General features: G+C 48.7%; 1 protein-coding gene across 1 annotated transcript in view; it reads left to right on the top strand.

Moving 5' to 3' along the window:
* Positions 1-20,555, top strand: part of Gna12 (G protein subunit alpha 12) — an 80,557-nt gene that overhangs the window by 56,466 nt on the left and 3,536 nt on the right. Inside the window, exon 3 of the mRNA NM_031034.2 lies at positions 19,893-19,943. Coding sequence (NP_112296.1) covers positions 19,893-19,943 — 51 coding nt within the window. The remainder of the gene's footprint in view (positions 1-19,892; positions 19,944-20,555) is intronic.

A 20,555-nucleotide genomic window follows, 5' to 3' on the forward strand; every position in this document is an offset into this window, starting at 1 on the left:
GTAGCTTGTTTAGACAGGTTCTCACTCTGTAGCCCTGGCTGGCCTGGAACTCAGATACCCGATGCCTATGCCTCTGGAATGCTGGGATTAAAGGGTGCACCCTCTCCTCTGGCCCTGTGAGTTGTGTTGTATCGGTTAGCCATACATTACTGTTTTGCTTACGTTCTCTGTCTGTCATAATGGGCAATGTTAAGAACTGAGAAGGAAGGCAATGAGCTGGATATGCAAAGCTGAGTAGTAAGGAGGTGAGTTGTGTTGTTTATATAAGGAAAAGCAAACAGAAGGGAGATAACCCAAACACTCCCTGGGGGCTGGGAAGGCAGATTAGAGCTCTGAGCGCCCAAGCACTGTGTAAGGGCCAGAAAAGCTGAGGGTTCTGGGTGCTGACGTCGCAGGAAGTCCCTGATCCTGCCAGTGAAGGAAGCAGAGCAGGAAGCAGAACACATCTGTCTCTCCTGTCACTGATGAAAGGCACACATGCCTTGGGCATAGATGAGTAAAACCTGGTGTTGCTGGACCCCCTCTGCTCCCATGTGTATGCCCACAGCCACAAAACCATACATTGTCTGAGTTGACTGTTGTCACAGTAATACGTAATCGCCTGAGCTGATCTCCAGTTCTCTGGGGCTCAAATGATCTTCCTGCCTTAGCCAATAAAGGAGTTAGGAATACAGTTGCGCACTGCCATACCGGCCCTGAATTACTTTTGTTATATTTATTTATTGTTTGTGTGTACATGTTCACATGCTAGAAAAAGACATGTGGCAGTCAGAAATCGGTTCTCTTCTACTGTGTTGTCTGGGGATTCAAACTCAGGTCATCCGGCTTGATGCCAAGTACCTTTACTCACTCAGTCTTCTCATCAGTCCCTAAATTATTTTTATTTTTAATTGTGTTCAAAGCATATTATTTCTGTAATCATAAAAGCCATGAGACATTTTAGGGATGGGTTGTAAAAATCAGACCCTGCAGAAACATGTTTTATGAAGTCCATGTAGCATTTACAAAAGCAGGCTTCAGGTTTAGCACCCTTTGAGTCGCTGGAACGTGCTGTGTGGAAGGTATCCTTTCACCCAATTCAGCAGGTAGGATGTCAGCCTAGGCCCTCCAAGTCTGTGCCTGACATGAAGCCATCGTTGCCTGGCGGTATGCGGCAGCAGCCTCTCAGGTAAATTCTGGGAGCTATATAGGCATGTCCAGCACCACCTTGGGCCCCTCCTTCAGCTTTCCCATTGTGCTCCACCCTGGGAGGTGAATTCTGGAGTTGAGCCTATAGTGCAGCCTGCTGCCACTGTATACCTCACAGCTCCATGAGAGGGAAACTGTAGGTCAGACCACAGGAGGAAGTAGGCTTTATCCTTTCAAGGAGGTTAAAATGATTCTCCAAAGAAATGAGAGAGGGAACACAGTCCTTAGTAAGCCTGGGAATAATCATTCCGGAAAACCAAGGTCTGCCCTGGCCATCCTTAGGACGGGGAGATGCTTGGCTTACGGGCTCGTAGTGTCTTTTGTCTTTCTTCTGTTTTTGATTTTAGTGTAATGGGATTCTCTGTTTCTGCAGTCCCTTGCCCCCAGCCCTTCTAGCTGAACAGCCTTACGGAATGCAGGTCAAGGAGGGCACATCTCTGCTGGTGGGGCCTGGTGAGTGCCAGTGGATATCACCATCTAACAGGAGGTCAGGAGGTCAGAAAGGGGAATACATGATAATAAGACCAACTCAGAAACTGTCATTGGGCCAGGGAGGAACACACATGCCACTGTTGTGAAGGACAGAGGACAAGTCTGAAGAGTCGGTTCTTTCTTTCCACTGTGAGTTCAGGCAGCCAAACTCAGCTCATTAGACCTGGACCACAGCACTCCTGCCCCCACCAACTCCACTCCCCACCTTGTTCTTTTGTGGTTCACAGGTGTGTAAGCCCCACCTTTTTTTTTAAAACAAGGTCTCACTGCATTTAGTCCCTGGGATCTGCCTGTCTACCCTCTAGAGCTGGACTTAGTAATGATAGCCACCACAAACACAGAGGTCAGATCAGAATCCAGGTCTTTCTGCATAGAAACACTTTGCCTTCTGAGACACCTCCCTAAACACCCTCCCCATACCAGCACTCTTCCATTTCTCTATGAGATCCATCCTGAATGAGCAGGTCCTGTGCAGAGTCAGTGCCCATGCCTGTGGAGACCCATGTGTGCTGTCCAGCTCGTGTTCCCCATGACGACTCTGCCACAGTCACTACACTTGTCTCTTTCACTGGCAGACAGTGTTGCCATGTTAGTTGTCTGAACCTCAGAGTGCGGTCTGGGCCCTTCACCCCTGGACCAACTCCAGGGGACTGAGTTAGGACTCAGCATATCTGTAGGGTGCTCCTCAGGTGTCTCTAATGCCCTGTTGTCCCTACCATGTCTGCCCACTTGGAATCTCTGTAGTTCCTAAGCGCTATGGTACCTGCTCTTCCTAGGAAAACCTACCACTTAGAACAAGGAATCTAATCTATCCGGCATTTGGTGCCCAGGCTTCTTCAAATGCACAAAGGCCAGGCAGTTATGTTTCTCTGATGTGTTTATTGATAGAGCTGACAGAGGCTTCCAGCTACCAACTGAGACACCAGGCATAGGGATCCTAGACTTTCATGACTCAAAAGGATGAAAATCAATCCTTTAAACCGTGTCTCCCCTTTTAGCAGAGTTTCATGGTATTGGCCTTGGGCTCATGATTTTGCCTCTGCCTCCACAGTGCTAGAATTAGATGTGTACCACTATGGGGGCACTCAAGCCTTGAATCTCACATCTAACTCCACCTCTATTGCTCCTTACTGATAATCTTTATCCAAAATGTCTTCAGGTCCCATCACTTAAATTTCTGTCTCCCAAGGCAGCTCAAGAAGACTGTTCTACCATGCATGTCTCTAATCCCAGCACTCAAGAGGCCAAGGTTAGGAGGATTGCAAGTTTGAGCTCAAGTAGATCTTGAGCTACAGAGAAAGATGATGTCTAGTAGCAAAGCTGCTTCCCAACGGGCATGTCTATTAGAATAAACTTAGACACCCAAGAAACCGATTAGAAGGGGACTTGTTTTACATGTTTAGAAAGCTAAACGACGGGGTTGGGGATTTAGCTCAGTGGTAGAGCGCTTGTCTAGCAAGCGCAAGGCCCTGGGTTTGGTCCCCAGCTCTGAAAAAAAAAAAAAAAGGAAGAAAAGAAAGCTAAACGACAGGCTAGAGAGATGGTTCAGGTGCTATTCCAGAAGACCCTGGTTCAATTCCCAGCACTCAGCCAGAACGCCAGTCCCAGGAGAGCTAACGCCTGCTTCTGGCCTCAGTGGGCACCTGGCACACATGTGGTACACAGATAAACATACAGGCAAAATACCCATGCATATAAAATAAAAATACAGGGAAATTTTTTATTAAAAACTCAGTTTGCATGTGGCAGCTACTGCGCTCTGCACCTCAGGTTCTGCCCTATGGTGTGAATAGTCTGGTTCACCAGTCCCATCCCTTCCCATGTGCTTTGGCAGGAAAGTCCAAGAACACTGACCAAGTCCTCCATGGTCCCTCTACCTTCAAGAACACCAGGCACAGGTTTCTCTGCATGTTCTTCTGATCATCACCTATAATTGGATGTTTGAGTCAGAAGAGGGGTGTCATGTTCACAGAGCACCCATTATTCCCTGACCACTCAGACATTTGGCAGATCTTGTACTGAGATGGGGGGGGGGGGCTTTTTTTTTTTCCTTAAGCTTGTACACAAATGGTTATAGATGTCAGAAGCTATGGTCTGAGAGAGTCAGTTGAGTTTCTGGGATCCAAATGCTTTTCTTTTAAGGAAAGATCTTCATTTGCTTCATGATACAGTAGACTATTGCTTTCCAGTCCACCTACCTCCGCACTGTGTACCCAGCCTGATTGGGCATTTAGCACATTAATGCTTCCTAAGTCTCCAAAGATGTCATCAACTAAGTGGAGAGGGTCGAGGCCAGTCCAGCTGTGGTCTATCTCTACAGGACCTACTGGTGCATGCTGGGAAGAAGGGAAGAGGCCCCCAGGCTGCCCTCTGAACAGCCTGGGCTTGCTCAGAGCCTGAGAAAACCCCAAGCACACTCAAGTGAAACCCAACACATGGACCAGGCTAGCTGGCAGTCACTGAATTCCCCAAGCTGTGGCACAGAGACATGGCAAAACTCTGCTGCCATGTAACCAACTGAGCATGAAGTTAACGCTCGCCCAAACACAGCGAATTGTAAAAAGTGCTATTGGAATGGTGTGGAAGCCATGCTCTTGAGCCAGTAAGCTCCACTCAGCATCTCAGCTGGCATGAGGGTTAGCAGTGTCCTGAGAGCCTACGCTCTTCTGGGAGAGAGCAGTGCCGAAGCCTTGAGGAGCCTGCTAGAAAGGCAGGCCAGCCTCCTTAGAGGAAAAGTTGTAGTCATCCTCCAGTTGTCTTCATGGCAGGGCTAGGTCTGTGACCAACAGTCAGCTGCTCGTCTGTCCCTCAGTTGGAAGGTGCTAGTGACCTTGTTGACAAGGTCCTGCTGGCCGGGGAGGGAGCCCTGGGTACCTGGGCTCCTAGAGTGGGCAGAGATGGTGGCCGGAGGTTGGATGGGAAAGCCACTCTGAAGGCACAGTCCCTGGGTGTTCCCCACTTTCTCCTTCTCAGGTTTAGGAGCTCTTAGGTGACTCTTGCTTGGAAGCACTGTCCAGTGTTTTTTGGTTGTTCTGATGCTGATGTTCATGAAGTCACAATGTCTCTATTGTCATTTCCTAGGGTTGGCTTGCTTGCTTGTTTGTTTTGGTTTGGGGGTTTTGTTGTTTGTGAGGGCTTTTTATTTTGAGCTAGTGTCAGGCCTAGGGAAGAGCTGCAAGAGCTGTTCTGAGAACTCCTATACAAGAGCTGTCTGGGCCCCACTCTCCTTTCTCCCTGCCCCTTTCCCCTTCTCTCCCTTCTTTCCCTTGTCATGTTTTCTTGGTGGTGTTTTCTAACCCTTGCACCCTAGCACCTTAGAGCTGTAAGGATGAGTTAAGCTCTTGACAAACTTCTAACAGGCAACAAAGTTGTAATAATTCTATTCAGTTCCCCTTTCTTGTGAGACATGTTAAAAACATTGCTCTTTTCCCTCCCTCCCATCCACCCACCTCTTTATTTTGTCTCAGAGACTCTCACGCTCCACAGCCCAGGCTGGTCTTGAACCCTGGTGTTTTGTTTTGTTTTGGTTTTTGGTTTTTTGGTTTTGTTTTTGTTTTTTTGTTTTTTTGGGTTTTTTTTTGTTTTTTTTTTTTTGGCTGAACCAGTGAGTGCTGGGAATACAGGCTGAGCCATATCTGGCCCTATCTTCATCTAGGAAAGGATTGTATCTTACATGAGAAAGAACTCTATGGAGCTGGGGAGATGGCTTGGTGGTTTAAAGGGCCCGCTGCTCTTACAGAAGATGCCGGTTCTCTATGGAACAGGCTTCATTTCCTCACTGCCTCAAGGAAATGGGGATCCACTTTAGGAATCCCCCAGTCCAGCAGCACAGGCTGCAGCTTTCCCCCACCTTCCTTCCCAGAAGCCCACAGAGGGAAGGACCTTTGAAGGGAACTTGCTGCAACTTGTAGTCCCATTTAGGGCTCTTACCCAGTTTCCTTTTAATTGACATGCGGGGTCTGTTTAACTTCCTGCTGCTATTTTGTCAGATAGCTGTGGTTTAATAAAGATGCACACAGCCTGTAACAGGCTGCATAATTGGAGCGTTCTTGCCCTGCAAGCTGAGGCTCTGAAGTAGATCTGAGCCCTGACCCCAAGCTGAGCTACTCAGGATTATTAAACGGAGATGATTAATCCTCCTGCAAGCAGGGCAGGGGCTGTCTTAAGTAAATAAGCTGGCTTTGTGGAAACTTTGTTCTTTTTCTTCAGCTTTTTAGAAGTGTATAATTCAAGGACTTTTCAGTAAATTTCCCCAAGTTGTGCAAACATCACCCTAAAACCATTTTTAAAACATTTCCATCACACCAGTAAGATCCATCCCGCCCATGCACACTGGCCCCAGCTCCCAGCCCAGACATTTCCTCAGCCATCCTCTGCCTGAGACTCCCTGGGTGTTTCCTGTAAATGCAGACATACAATAGCTGGCTTCTTTTGTTGTTTTAATGTACTGTCGTGGGGGGAGGGGGTGGACTCACAGTACATGTACATATGGAGGCCAGAGGTTAATGTCACTGTCCTCTGTGGTTCTTCTTTGCTTTGTATTGTTTTGAGACAATCTCATGTAGCCCTGGTTGGTCAGGAACTCACTAAGTAGACCAGGCTGTCCTTGAACTCACAGAGATGCACTTGGTGCTGACATTGAAGGGATGTGTCACCACATATGATTTCTCTGTCTTATTTTTTAAGTATTTTTCATTTTATTTATTTTTTTGTGTGGGGGTGTTTTGCTCTCATGTGTATCTGTGCGCCATGTGTATGCCTGGTACCCAAAAGATGCTAGAAGAAATCATTGGATCCCCCAGGAACTGGAGTTACAGAGAGGGTTGTGAGGTACCACATAGATGCTAAGAATGAACCCTGAGTCCTCTGCAAGAGCTGCCAGTGCTCTGAACAGCTGAGTCAACTCCAGCTCTCTCTGTTCCTGAGACAGGGTCTCTCACTCAACCTGGAGCTCACCAGTTGGTAGATTGACTGACTATTAACCACCACTACACCCAGTGCTAGTATTTCAGACTCTCACTTCCGTGCCCTGGTTTTTCTGTGAGTTCTGAGGACACTCCCTGCTGACCCATCCCCCCAGCTGGCCCATAGATGACTGCTTTGACTTAATGTTAGCATGTTTCAGATTCTCTCAAGTTATCCATGCGTCCAATACCAGGATGCCATGCACTCTTCCTGCTGTATTGCGTTGTATGGATGAACAGTATTTTCTAAGGACAGTGCTGCTATGAACAGCTATGTTCCAATCTTTTTCTTACTGGAGCTTGGACCTGGGTCTTTGTGCATGCTGGGCAGAGATACCACAGAGTTCCATCCCAGCCCTCTTCTCACTTTGTGTTTTGGAGCAGTCTCACTCAGATGTCCAAGCTGGCCATGAACTTGAGATCTCCCTGTCTCAGCCTTCCTAGTGGCTGGGCTTGATTCTTTTAGGCTGTGGTTTCTCCTGGCATTATCTTGTTCTGTGAGAACTGGGGTCCCTTGGTAATGGTAACTGCTAATTGTTCTAGTGGGATCATTCCCTGGGGAGTTTGTCTTTCTAGGTACACATTTGGAGAGCAGCGAATAGTGAACAGCAAATAAGCCTGCCGTGTGCCCCCCCCCCCCTTTCTATCCTTGCTATTACAGACTCTGAACCTGGAAACTACTTGTTTCAAAGAGAGAGAGAGAGAGAGAGTGTGTGTGTGTGTGTGTGTGTGTGTGTGTGTGTGTGTGTGTCTGTGTCTGTGTCTGTGTCTGTGTCTGTGTCTGTGTCTGTGTGTCTGTGTGTGTGTATGTCTGTGTCTGTGTGTGTGTGTGTGTGTTTACACATGTGCATATGTGCATGCACATTAGCATGCACACTTGCTTATGGCTGTCCTCAGAGGCCAGAAAGAGTGTTAGATTCCCTGGGGCTAGAGTTACAGGCAGTTGTGGGTCATCTGATGTGGGCACTGGCAACCAAACTCTGGTCCTCTGGATGAGCAGCAAGTGTTCTAGCCCCAAATCCCACATTCCAATTTCTCAGTGAACATTCCCTTCTAGAAGGGAACTCGCTGACTATAGGGTAGAATGTGATAAAATTGTATCCTCCCCAGCCAGCCTCAAGAAGCCAAACTCTGTGTTGTACTTCTATTTACCAACCTTTGACATTTTTTTAAAAAATATCAAGTTAAATTCTCCAAAATGTGGAAAACATGTTGCTTTGAGAGACAAGTCATTGACACTTCTCAAATGTCCTCTTTGTCCAAAAAGTCCCTGCTGCTCAGGCTATGGGAAGATGACACTTCACCTGGCGCTATTCCTGCGTAAACACCTAATGTTGCTCCAAGGAGGTACCCCAAGGTGGCCTGGCATTGGTTTCTGAGCATTCCAGACTGTTCTGTGATGATCTCTCTTAGTGGCACTGCCATCAGAGGAGCCCTAAGTCTCCATTCTTGAATAGCTGGCACATTGGTTCAGTTTGGTTTGAGACAGACTTGTCCCTACATCACTCAGGCCAGCCTCCAACTCAGGATCTCCCTGCCCCATCCCCCCAAGTGCTGGGATTACACATGTATACCACCACTCCTGGTCTGACACCAGTTCTAGAAGGCAAAGGCTAGGTGGGGTGTTTACTTCACATCTATAAAGGAGAACGGCGGGGATGATCAGGAAACTTAAACGTTAGCTACAGTTTGCACTCTGGTTGGTTGGCGAGTTAGTTAGTTTCATTCGTTCATTCATTCTTTCATTGAGTCCTTCCTGCCTGGGCCTATGCACTCCCTCCACGGGGATCTGTGTAGAATCTGTCTGCTGGTGACAAAGGAGCAGAACTTTAATTGTTTCTTTTGTGGGAGGGTGGTGCTAGGAGGCAAATCCAGACCTCATCCATGCTGGGCATGAGCTCCATCCTAGCCCTCAGTTTGCTTTGTATTTTGAGGCAGGGGCTTGCTATGTAACCCAGGCTGGCTTTGAGTTTAAGGTCCTCTTTTTTTTTTTTTTTTCTTTTTTCTTTTTTTTTCGGAGCTGAGGACCGAACCCAGGGCCTTGCACTTGCTAGGCAAGCGCTCTACCACTGAGCTAAATCCCCAACCCTTAAGGTCCTCTTGCCTCAGCCACCTGCTGCTGCTACTGCTTTCTTCCTCCTCTTCCCCTCCTCCTCTTCTTCTTCCTCCTCTTCTTCCTCTTCCTCCTCCCCCTCTCCCCTTCCTCCTCTTCCCTTCCTCCTCTTCTTCTTCCTCCTCTTCTTCCTCTTCCTCCTCCCCCTCTCCCCTTCCTCCTCTTCCTCTTCCTCCTCCTCTTCTTCTTCCTCTTCCTCTTTCCCCCTCCTCCTCTTCTTCCCCTCCTCCTCCTCTTCCTCCTTCCCCTCTGCCCCTTCTCTTCTTCCTCCTTCCCCTCTGCCCCTTCTCCTCTTCCTCCTCCCCCTCTGCCCCTTCTCCTCTTCCTCCTCTTCTGCTTTGAGCCAGCCTTAGACCCTGGACCTCTTGGTATCAGAACGCTCCTGGCACACATGGATCTGGTCTGTGAGTGGCAGGTGTGTCACAGTGTTAGCCTCAAACAGTAGCAGAAGTGGATGAAGGGAGTTTACTATGTCAGACAAGGCCTGACTCATCGGCAGCCAAACAAGGGGAGCATCCCTCAGAGGGCCACTTGTGCTGGAGCTGAGCATCTGCCATGTGAAGCTGTCACACTGGCAAGTTGGCAACTGTGTGCTGCTGTTCATGGTCAGATGAGGTCATTCTGTGTCTACATCTCAAGAGGGACATGGGAACAGCAACTCTGCTATTTACACCACTGTGCACACCAGTGTGTGTGCGTGCGTGCGTGCGTGCGTGCGTGCGTGCGTGCGTGTGTGCGTGTGTGTGTGTGTGTGTGTGTGTTTTGGGACAGGGTCTCATAAAATCCCAATAACCTCTCAACAACAGAACATTCAAGAAGTGAGAACCTCTGAGAAGAGAGGAAAAGGCAACTTCTGTTTGTTATCTCTGGTCAGACGCCAGGAAGGAGATCTCAGCCCCTTGTCCAAGTCCAAGTTGAGAATGCTAGTGAAGGGATGGCTTGCTGAGTCAGTGGTCCTAGGGCCACAGGCCCAGGAGCCAGAGCATCAGGCAAGAGAGACAGCACAAGGGCTCTTTATGAGGAGCAGGAGGCCTGGACAGGCCTACGGGGAGCCTGGGCCTCCCTGCTCTCAGCCTGGCCTCCTGGCAGCCACAGGCCTGGGCTGCATGGCAGAGCTTGCCTCTCCTTGCCTCAGAGAGCCCACAGCCCCACATCAGGGATGACTCAGTGTCTGGCAAGCCCAAGCTGCTTTGAGCCTTTTTCTTTCCCTTTTGTTCAGCCTGGAGTGGGGGAGGTCAAGGTCTTGTCATATCCAGCAGGAAGATGCTGTGACCCCTTCCCTTTGGCAGGCCTCCACCACCAAATAGGAGGGACTTCATATGCCTGGCCCCTCATTGTCTTTCAGCTCTGTGCCCTGTTCTCAGAGGAGCTGCTCCCCTTATTTAGATGGCCTAGTATAGTCTGGGGGAGACACAGTTGCACTTAACTTTGCCGGCAGCCTGCTCAGTGACCTTTAGTAGTCCACATTCTATTCTCTCAGGCCATAGTGAGTCGAAGTGTTCAGGCACCGGTGTGTGTGTATGTGTATGTGTATGTGTGTTACAGAATATATTTGTGCATGTATGTAGACATATATGTAGCAGCCAGAATGTTGACATTGAGTATTTTATTTTCTCACTTACCATCTTAGCTTTTGAGACAAGGTTTGTGTGTGTGTGTGTGTGTGTGTGTGTGTGTGTGTGTGTGCGCGTGCGTGCCTGCCTGCCTGTCTGTCTGTCTGTCTGTCTGTCCTCTCTCTCTCTCTCTCTCTCTCTCTCTCTCTCTCTCACACACACACACACACACACACACACACACACACACACACACACACACTAGAGTAGAAAACTCCCAACTGAGCCGTCTCCTCACCCTTAACTAGCTTTTTGACCATGGCTGAGTTAACATCTAATCTTTGGTTTCTTCAACTGAGAGAAATAGGAGAGTTCACTGAACCATGTTTAGATTAAGCAAGAAAAAGTGTCTAGTGTGTGCAGTCTCCCCAGTGTGTGTGTGGTAGGTGTGTGTGTGGTGTGTGTGTGATGTGTGTGATGTGTGTGGTGTGTGTGGTATGTGTATGTGTGTGGTGTGTGTGTATATATGAGTGTAGTGTGTGTATTGTGTGTATGTGTGGTGTGTATGTGTATGGTGTGTGTGTGTATGTGGTGTGTATGTGTGGTGTGTGTGTGTGTGTGTGTGTGTGTGTGTGTAGTGTGTGTGTGTAGTGTGTGTGTGGTGTGGTATAGAACGGTACAGTACTAGGGGATAAAGTCCAGGGCTTGGCATGCTAGACAAATATTCTACCACTGACTTATGTGGCTCAGGGTAGTCTTGCACTCTTGATTCTCCTGCCTCAGTCTCCCTGGTGCTATGACCTCAGACCTGTTGCCCCCACTTGTGTTAGCAGCCCCAGTTTTTCAGTTGTGTGTTTGGATTGTTGCTGGCCCAGACTAGTTCATGCATTCCTCCTACCTCAGCCTCCTGAGGAGCTTTTGCTTTTAATTTTAGCAGCATTGCGGTTTTTTTGTTTTTTTTTTTTTTTTTGCCAGTAGCCCACTCCAGTAGCAAATGCCTGTTGTTGAACTTAAAACAAAAACAAGGGCTGGAGAGATGGCTCAGCAGTTAAAAAAGCACTGAATGCTCTTCCAGAGGTCCTGAGTTCAAATCCCAGCAACCACATGGTGGCTCACAACCATCTGTAATGAGATCTGATGCTCTTTTCTGGTGTATCTGAAGACAGCTACAGTGTATTTAATAAATAAATCTTTTAAAAAAAGAAAACGAAGAGCTGAGGAGATGGCGCAGCTGATAAAAGCACTTGCTGTGCGAGCATGACAAACTGGGTTCAAATCCCTGGAAGCCATACGCAAAGCCAGGTGTCCTGTACACACACCTGGAACCCCAGCACTGCCGAGGCCGAGACAGGCAGACTGCTGGGGCTTGTTGGCTGCCAGCCTAGCTTCCGGCTCAGTAGGAGACCCTGTCCTAAAAGAATGAGGCAGAGAATGGTAAAGCAGGACATCTGATGGCCTCATGTGTGGCATCAGAAGTTCAAGGTCACCTTAGGCTTCAAAGCAAGTTTGAGGTAAGCTGGGGCACATGTGACTCTGTAAATAAATAATTTTTTTTTAAAAAAAGTAGCCAAATGGGGTTGGGGATTTAGCTCAGTGGTAGAGCGCTTGCCTAGGAAGCGCAAGGCCCTGGGTTCGATCCCCAGCTCCGAAAAAAAAAAAAAGAACCAAAAAAAAAAAAAAAAAAAAAGTAGCCAAAAGTTGTAAACCAAATAACATTTAGTTGGAGCTTTAAGCTGAGAGAGTGGTTTGCAGGTATGCTTGCACACTTCCTGCTCCTGCAGAAGTCAGGGTTAATGACCAGCACCTACAAGACAGCTTACCACCATCCGTAAGTCCAGTTCCAGAGGATCTGGCACCTCTTCTGGCCTCCACAGGCACCAAGCACATACACAGAGCTCATACATACAGGCAGGCAAAATACTCTTACACATAATAAAGACGTCATTTGTAATGTGGGCTGCCTGATAAATTAATGTCAGCTGATAAATTGACTAGACTAGATGGCAGTGGTCTTGGCTGGCCTGCCGGAAGCATGCCTCTCTTAGCTTTCTCTTCCTCTGGACCTCAGTAACATCAGATAAAAGGAGGAAACTTGCATAGGATTTTCCTGCTTTCCTTCTACAATGTCACAAATCCTACCCTCCCAGCAGCCACCCCTAAATAAAGGTCCATCCCTGTCAGCCTGGAGTCAGCAAAGGGAGCAGGGGAGAAACTGAGAACTGGAGAGGCAGCAGAGCCAGGCTGTCATGGGGCCTGCAGCAACAGGGTATCTGCAGAGGACTAGAGACCCTTGAGATCCAGGCCAGAGTGTGCTGGAGTGGGAAGGCTCCACAGGAGAGCACTGTGTTCTGAGGGAACCCAGGCTGCCCATCAGCAGTGAGCAGAGCTGAACCAGCTGAACCCTGAGGGAAAAACTAGGCTTTCCACACAACCTGCCTGGGGAAAGAAGAGAGGGTGAACCTAGGGGAGGAGCCTAGGGAGACTCAGGACAGAGGACAAGCAGACTGTCCTGGTTTAGGGTGTGCTTGTGACTGCACCTCCACGGGGCTCATCAGAGATGTCTTCACATCATGTGCAGAAGGAGGTAGCACCAGCGATGAGTGGATGGATGCTGGAGGGTATCTGTAGCTCTCCACCACTGCCCACTGGGATCGATCACTCTGCTTTACCCTGGAACCAGTCGAAAGCCAGATCACATCCTCCATGTTGCAGGGCAGCTCAGAGCGTTTGGACCCTCTCAGGTTCAGGAGCAAAGGAATGGCGTAGTGAGACTAAAAACTCGTCCCAGTAGACTGGAGATGTCTGCTTTTGGTAAACACAGCCTCAACTAAGCATGGTGGTACATACACTCAGGAAGTTGAGGGAGGAGGATCACAAGACCCAGGCCAACCTGGGCTATGTAGCAGAACCCTTTGTTAAAAAGGTCTAATGAGAATAGGGGTTGGGGAGGTGACTTGGTGGCTAAAGTACTTGCTGCACAGGTGTGGAGACCTGAGTTGAGAAGCCAGCGCTGGCAGGATGAACAACAGATCTGTTAGAGTAGGCAGGGCCAACTGCTGAGCGCTAGGTTCAGTGAGACTCTGTCTTAAAAAAAGAAGAAAGAAGAGGAAAAAGTAAGGTCAGACACAATAGAAGATAGCCAAAGTTGACCGCTGGCCTCCACACAGTGTAGGCCACACATCCAGTGCACAGTGTCTGTGCACACATCCAGAGTCATGATCAAGCTGAGCTTGTTCTGGGAAAGTAAGTCGACCTAATATTAAAAGGTTAGCATAGGGGCTGGAGAGCTGACTACGTGGGTTAAAGGAGCTTGCCCTGCAAGGTGCGTGATCTGAGTTTGATCCCTAGAATTCACAGGAGAGAGAACCAACTCATCTAGCATTCACATACTTGCATATGCATGAGCACACAACAACAATAATAATAAAATAAGCTAAAAATAATGGAATGTATAAATACTTCTCACATCCTGGGCAAGTAGTCCTGTACCATAACTGATATTAAAAATACTAGTGAAAACTTAGAGTAAACCCATAAATACCACAACCTCCAGCCAGCAGAGCCACTGTCCTGAGTTTGGAGCACTTGTTCCTTTATCTTTCTTGTGTTTTGTCACCTAGATATTGCTAGCTGGCAAACTGCAGAAACACAGAGCTGCACCTGGGCCGGCCCTAACCTGCAGCTTATTTTGGTGTCTGTGGTTGGAAGGCAGTGACACCCCCTCTCCTGTTGCAGCAGGTTGTTAGCCGAGGCCCTTGGCTGGAAGCAGGGTATCTGTGTTAGGGAGGCTCGGTTTGGCTTATGGCTATCTTTGCAGCTGTGTGTCCCAGGCTGGGTTGGGATGCCCCTGTCTCAGTCTTTCCAACAGCTGGCATTGTAGATGTGTGCCACCATACTGGCTCATCTACTCGTTTTTATAACTACTGTTGTGTCTTAACTTTTTATGTGTATAAATATTTGTAAGGCACTTGTAAATACATGGTGGCACATGCTTATAATCCCAGCATCTGTGAATTGGAGGCCACCCTGGGCTACATGTGACCCTGAAGAAGACAGAGGAGTGGGGTGGGGATGCTACTGTTTTTGTGAGTTTGGGACCAGCCTGTCACCACCACCCTTCCCAAAAAAGAAATTATTACCCTGACTTGTCAGTCAACTTTTTTGAGATGCATTATGTGATGTTCACTGAGTGGATGGTAGTCACTTTCACACTGGGCCCCCTGAACCAGCCTCTTCAAGCAGCCTCTGAGACTTCCTCAGGGTCAAAGTGACCTTTTCACCAATGACAAACCAGCCACTGCATGCTCTTCATCTCCCACTTAGGAGGAGTGTCGGGATGCTATTGCACTGACGACCACGGTCGGTGGGCGGGTGGGGGGATAGATAGATAGATAGATAGATAGATAGATAGATAGATAGATAGATAGATAGATAGATAGATAGATAGATAGATGGGAGGCTGACCTTGAATTCAGAGATCTATTTGCCTCTGCCTCCTGAAGGCTGGGATTAAAGGTGTGGTCACAGTGCCTGGCTTTCTTTTAAAAACATTTTGAAAGTTTATTTACATAGGTGTGGATGTGGATGAGAGAGAAACATTATCTATATTATATACATATGTGTGTGTGTATATACATATGTGTGTATATTATTGGCTTTGAAAATGTTCTCGGAGCTAAGTCTGGTAGCACAGGCCTGTCATCCCAGCTACTCTGGTAGCTGAGACAGGATCTTTGCAAGATCAAGGCTAGCCTGGGCAATTTGCCTGGTGCCTGTCTCAAAATGAAGACTGGCTGGGGCTGAGGCTTAGTGCTAGATCCTTGCCTACCACTCATGTTCCCATGTGAGGCTCTAGGTCCAACCCCCAGCCGGGAGCTTACACTATTTCCTTTTGTGTTTGTTTGTTTGAATCAGGGTCTCTGTGTATCCCTGGCTATCCTGGAACTCACTCTGTAGACCAGGCTGGCCTCAAACTCAGAGATCTGCCTGCCTCTGCCTCCGGAGTGCTGGGAGTGTGATTCATCACTGCCCAGCTCCAGGTTTTCATGTCTTAACACAAGATTATTGGAAGTTCAAACTACTGAGTGTTTTTGTTTGCAAGGCTTTGCTTTATTTGGGAATGGGGTAAAAATGCAGGGGCTTTCCAGAAGGAGCTGAAGAACCAGGCGCTGACTCACCCAGTTTCAAGGCTAGGACTTCAGCAGGTGATAGGTAGGGTTTGCTGGTTGTTTATTAGGAGCTGTGCCAGTGGGTGTTAGCGCTGGGCTGGGGGAGATCTACACAGGTAATAGACAGTGGACAGTCAAGGGGTCACTAAACTACGAAAGGGGAAGTGTCTAGCAGAGTCAGCCTTGAAAAGTACACATTAAGCTGATGAAATGGCTCAGTAGGTAAAGGCGCAAGTCAGCCCATGGAGCCAACTCCTGCAAGTTGTCCTCCCTCTTTCTGTCCCTCCCTCCTTCCCCCCACTTCTCTGTGTGTGAGTGTGTGTGTGTGTGTGTTTCTCTCTCTCTCTCTCTCTCTCTCTCTCTCTCTCTCTCTCTCTCACACACACACACACACACACACAAATTTTTTTTTCAGAGCTGAGGACCGAACCCAGGGCCTACCACTGAGCTTAATCCCCAACCCTGTAAATAAACTTTTTTTTTAAAAAAAACCTAAAAGAAAGCCAGACATTGTGACACACACCTTTAATCCAGCCTTCAGGAGGCAGAGGCAAATAGACCTCTGAATTCAAGGTCAGCCTGGTCTACCTAGTGAATTCCAGAAGTCAGAGCTATATGGTAAGACCCTGTCTCAACAAAACCACAACAAAAAAAGAATCTCTAAAGGGTTTTTAAGGGGTAAGGATGGGCTGGAGAGATGGCTCAGTGGTTAAGAGCACCGACTGCTCTTCCAGAGGTCCTGAGTTCAAATCCCAGCAACCACATGGTGGCTCACAATCATCTCTAATGGGATCTGATGTCCCCTTCTGGTGTTTCTGAAGACAGCTACAATGTACTCATATACAAAATAAAAAAATAAATCTTTAAGGGGTAAGGATGTGTGTCTTTATGCAGTAACCAGGACAGACCTCCGAGGCTCAAGGGAATGCTGGGCCGAGAGCACACAGGGAGCGTGGCATGTTCTTTTATAGCTCATAGTTCTTACCTGTAAAATACTCCTTTCTAGAGCTCGGTAACAAACAGCCACAGTAAAGCAACTGAAAGCCACAGATGCCTAGCATACAGGCAGTGTAGCACGTGGGAGCTGAGGGTTGGGACAGGACAGTGCTCTCATATCCGCAGCAGTCCAGGGGCCATCTGTGTCTCATCCAAGGGTGTGATTGACATCACCGTTTTTTTGTAGCTGCCAGTAGAGACCTTTCTCAGCTCGTCCTCATTACCCACCACCCTTGATGGTGGCCTCCAAAGTCCCTGTGCACACACCACTGTGAAGTCTCACCAACCCTGAGTCACTCCTGCACTAAGTAGAGACGCCTTTTCCCTCTGCTGATGCCACCACCTAAGCTAGCCAACTGGGAAATGTCTAACACTAGTCAGCCTTGAAAACACACGCTGCTCCAGACCATTGAGACACCCTGGTCAGAGGAGGGGGACAGTGTTCCTGAGGACAACACCCAAGACTATCTTTCAGCCTGTGCCTGAATGTACACATGCAGGCACACACCTACACCCCATGCAAGGACTCCTCCTTCCTTCTGCTTACACTACTGTCTGAGTAGAACCAAAAGGAAGTGGTCCAGGCTATGAGCTGTCACCCCTGCCCAGCCTGCTGGGATGACATGGTGGAGCCACTATGATCCAGCAGCTTCCTGCCTTTGTGTTGAGGGAGGAGACAGGACCAGGAGAGGAGAAAGTCAGCACAGGGGCTGACCCACTCGGTCTCTTGAAACTTCTTCCTTCCAAGCGAGCGGGACAGCTTTGTGAGGAGCACAGGTTGTCTGGAAAGCTGAGAGCTTGTTTCTGGGCCTTACGTGCCTCTCCCACCTCAGAGCTGCCAACCACCAGGGCTGCCTTTGCTGCTTATTGTGGGGGCTGGTGCAGGGAAACTTCAATGCTGCTGTCCCTGGAACAAAATCCTCTCCCTTGAATCATCCCTATGACCTTCCCCCCACAGCAGGAAGGAAGTGACTGTTCACCTCTTCCTCTAGGCCATCTGGGGCAAAGGACAGAGACACAGACAAATAAGAGCTGGCTCTTGTGTGTACCTCTGCCGTCTCCACACAGAGAAGGCTGAGGCAAGAGGATCTTTAGTTCATAAGAACCTATCTCAAGGTTTTAAAACTAAAACAACAAAAAGTAGACCACACTTAGAGGCTGATGGTCCCTGTTCTCAGCTTTTTGTCAGAAAGTCACAAGCTCTAATGGGTGCCCTGTCGTGGCCTATCCTTCTTGAAGACCTAAAATGTGCCACTTGGGAGATGACTGGGGTGGCAGTGTATTTGCCTCACAAGCATTTGGATCTGAGTTTGAGCCCCAGAACCCACATAGGAAGCCAAGAATGGTGGCACATGTTTGTAATCCCAGCATCTATAGGCAAAGACTGGAGGAACTCTGGGGTTCGTTGGCCAGTTACCCTAGTTGATGATCTCCAGACCACTGAGGGGCCCTGTGTCAGACTGTCTTTTGGTCTACACATACACACACAAAGAGAGGGAGGGAGGGAGGCAGGCAGGCAGGCAGGCACAGGCATGCATATACAACATACACGCATCAAACAAAAAAATTTTTATTTCAGTGCCATCTTGTTGTGTGTGTGACCTTACCTTTGTACACTTCTGTGAGAACGTACAAAGTGAATGCAGCAAGTGAACCTGGGCCACTGTCAGCTATCAGACAAAGGGTCTTGTGTGATTCAGAGAGCTACTCTCTGGGATTCGTGGAGGAATTGTTTTCTCGTCTTGGTTTGCTTACTTTCTTCCTCGTCCTCTTCTTGTTACTACATTTATTTGTAGGTATCGTGTGGGTGCACATAGGCACATGCATGCTGTGGCATACATGTAGAGGTCAGAGGTCAACTTTGTGGAATCCATTCTGTTTCTGCCTTCACAGGATTCAGACAACAAACTCAGGTCGTCAGCCTTGGCAGCAAGTGCTCTCACCACTGAACCATCTTGCCAGCCCAGCCTTTGATTTCTAAAGGAAGCTTTGTATGTTGTTTACTCAGCATTCCGTGTCGCTCCCGTTATTAGTGACCTAGAACCCTTTCTCCTCTGGCCCTGTGAGTGCCACTGCTTTCAATTACCCAGCATGCCTAGAGGGCAGGGCCATGAGCGATGCACTTGGGATGGACATTGGCCGTTAGTGACTCAGTTTGTGTTCAGCAGAAAGACTCATCACCAAAGATTCTCCTCATTCTGTGTCACAAATCATACAGAGGCTTCTAGAAGCCAGATTGCCATCTTTCCTGTCCCCTCTCCTCAGGACTTACTTAGTGTCTGCAAACAGCACCTGAAGCTCTTGGGCCATGTGTGTCAGAGCAGAACTGTGCCCCAGCCCGGGTTTTACTTCTCACCCCAGCCCTTGCTGCTGGTGTGGCCTGGAGGCAGTATCCACCATTTACACCAGAAGCTGCAGGGAAGCACAAGAAGAATTTAAATCTGGGGCTAGAGCTGTGGGAATGATGGGGTTCGGGGGTTGCTTGTTTTAAGTCAGGGTCTTATCGCAGACTGGCCTCACACTGGCACTTTAGCTGAGAATGTCCAGGAACTCCTGATCCTCCTGCATCCACCTCCCAAGTGCTAAGACGACAGGTGTGGACACCACAGCCAATTTGTGCTCTGAGGGCTTCGGCCTGCACGCTGGACAAACACTCCAACAACTAGGCCACAGCTCCGGCCTCAACCGCTTTTCTTTTTCTCTTTCTTTTTTTAAGTTGCGGTGTTTGGGAGTTATTTTTGCTTGGTTGTTGTTTTGTTTCTCCAAACTAGAGTGTTACTCTATAACCCTACCTCAGTTGGTATTCACTCTGTAGCCCAAGTTGGCCCAGAACTTGTGGTAATCCTCCTGTCTCAGCTTCCCAGATGTGTACCACCACTCCCGGGTTATTTCCTAAAGTCACGTGTACTGTCCTATCGTGCTTTCCACTGCTGTGACCCAGAGCAGCTGGGGGAAGGAAAGGGTTTTTCTGGCTTACACTTTACATCACAGTCCCTCACTGAGGGACAGCAGGGCAGGAACTGAGGCAGAGGCCATGGAGGAGCGCTGCCCGCTGCCTTGCTTCTCCTGGTCTGCTCATCTACCTTTTCTGTACAACCAAAGGACCACCTTCCTGTGGGTGGCATCACCACAGTGGGCCCAGTGCACACATCAATCATTAATCAAGAAATGCCTGTAGGCCAACCTGGTGGGGAACCCCACAATCGACAGTCCCTCTTCCTAGGTGATGAGTCAGCAAGAAAGCCACCACCACCACCACCACCCCGACCCCCAGCCAGCCTCTGCCCGCTTAGACTTTGCTTTTCTATGTTCCCACAGCAGAATAGCCCTGCCCCTTCTCTCCCCCAGTCCATCCTTTCATCCATTACTCTGGCTTCCTCCATCAAGCCTGAGCTATGACTGTTTTTCTTCCCCACAGGGTGAGTCAGTGAAGTACTTCCTGGATAACTTAGACCGGATTGGCCAGCTGGTGAGTAACCCACCTCTCCCCACAACTGCAGTCCGCTATCCAGGGTTAGAAAACCTCATGTGGAGACCAAAGCAGATGAGGGGTTCCAACAGCACCATGGGCCAGCTCGTCACATGGTTCCTGTGAATTGTACCATCTGCCACAGCCCTGCTCAGTTCTACACGCCTGTGCTTAGGGAAGAAGTTGCCCTATGAGAAACACAGGAACCTGGGCTAGGGCCCAAGGAGGCTTTCCTGTCACTTGTGGTAGAAAAATTCCAGCATATGCCAAAGCCCACAGGATGGTGAAGCAGTGATCGTCCTCGGGCAACCTGCCTGCCAGCAGCACCTCTGTTGTCACTGCCTCCTCAGTGTCAGGTCTCTTCAGCAGGGCCATGCAGGAGGATGGCGGCCTAGAGGCCAGCCTGAGAGGCCTGTCTCAGTAAAACACAGAAACAAGATGAGTGCACATGGCTGACAGACAGAACAGAAAGCACCGTCGCACCGCCATTGTGCTCCTGAAAGACTAGCAGAGCTCCCAGTGCCCGCCAGCACCCAGGCAGTTCGGAGACTTCCCCCATCACCTGGTGATTTTGCCTTGGTGATGTTGTTGTTTTGGAATGTTTTGAACTGA

The sequence above is a fragment of the Rattus norvegicus genome, chromosome 12 (assembly GCF_036323735.1).
Source record: "Rattus norvegicus strain BN/NHsdMcwi chromosome 12, GRCr8, whole genome shotgun sequence".
Classification (NCBI taxonomy): Eukaryota; Metazoa; Chordata; class Mammalia; order Rodentia; family Muridae; genus Rattus; species Rattus norvegicus.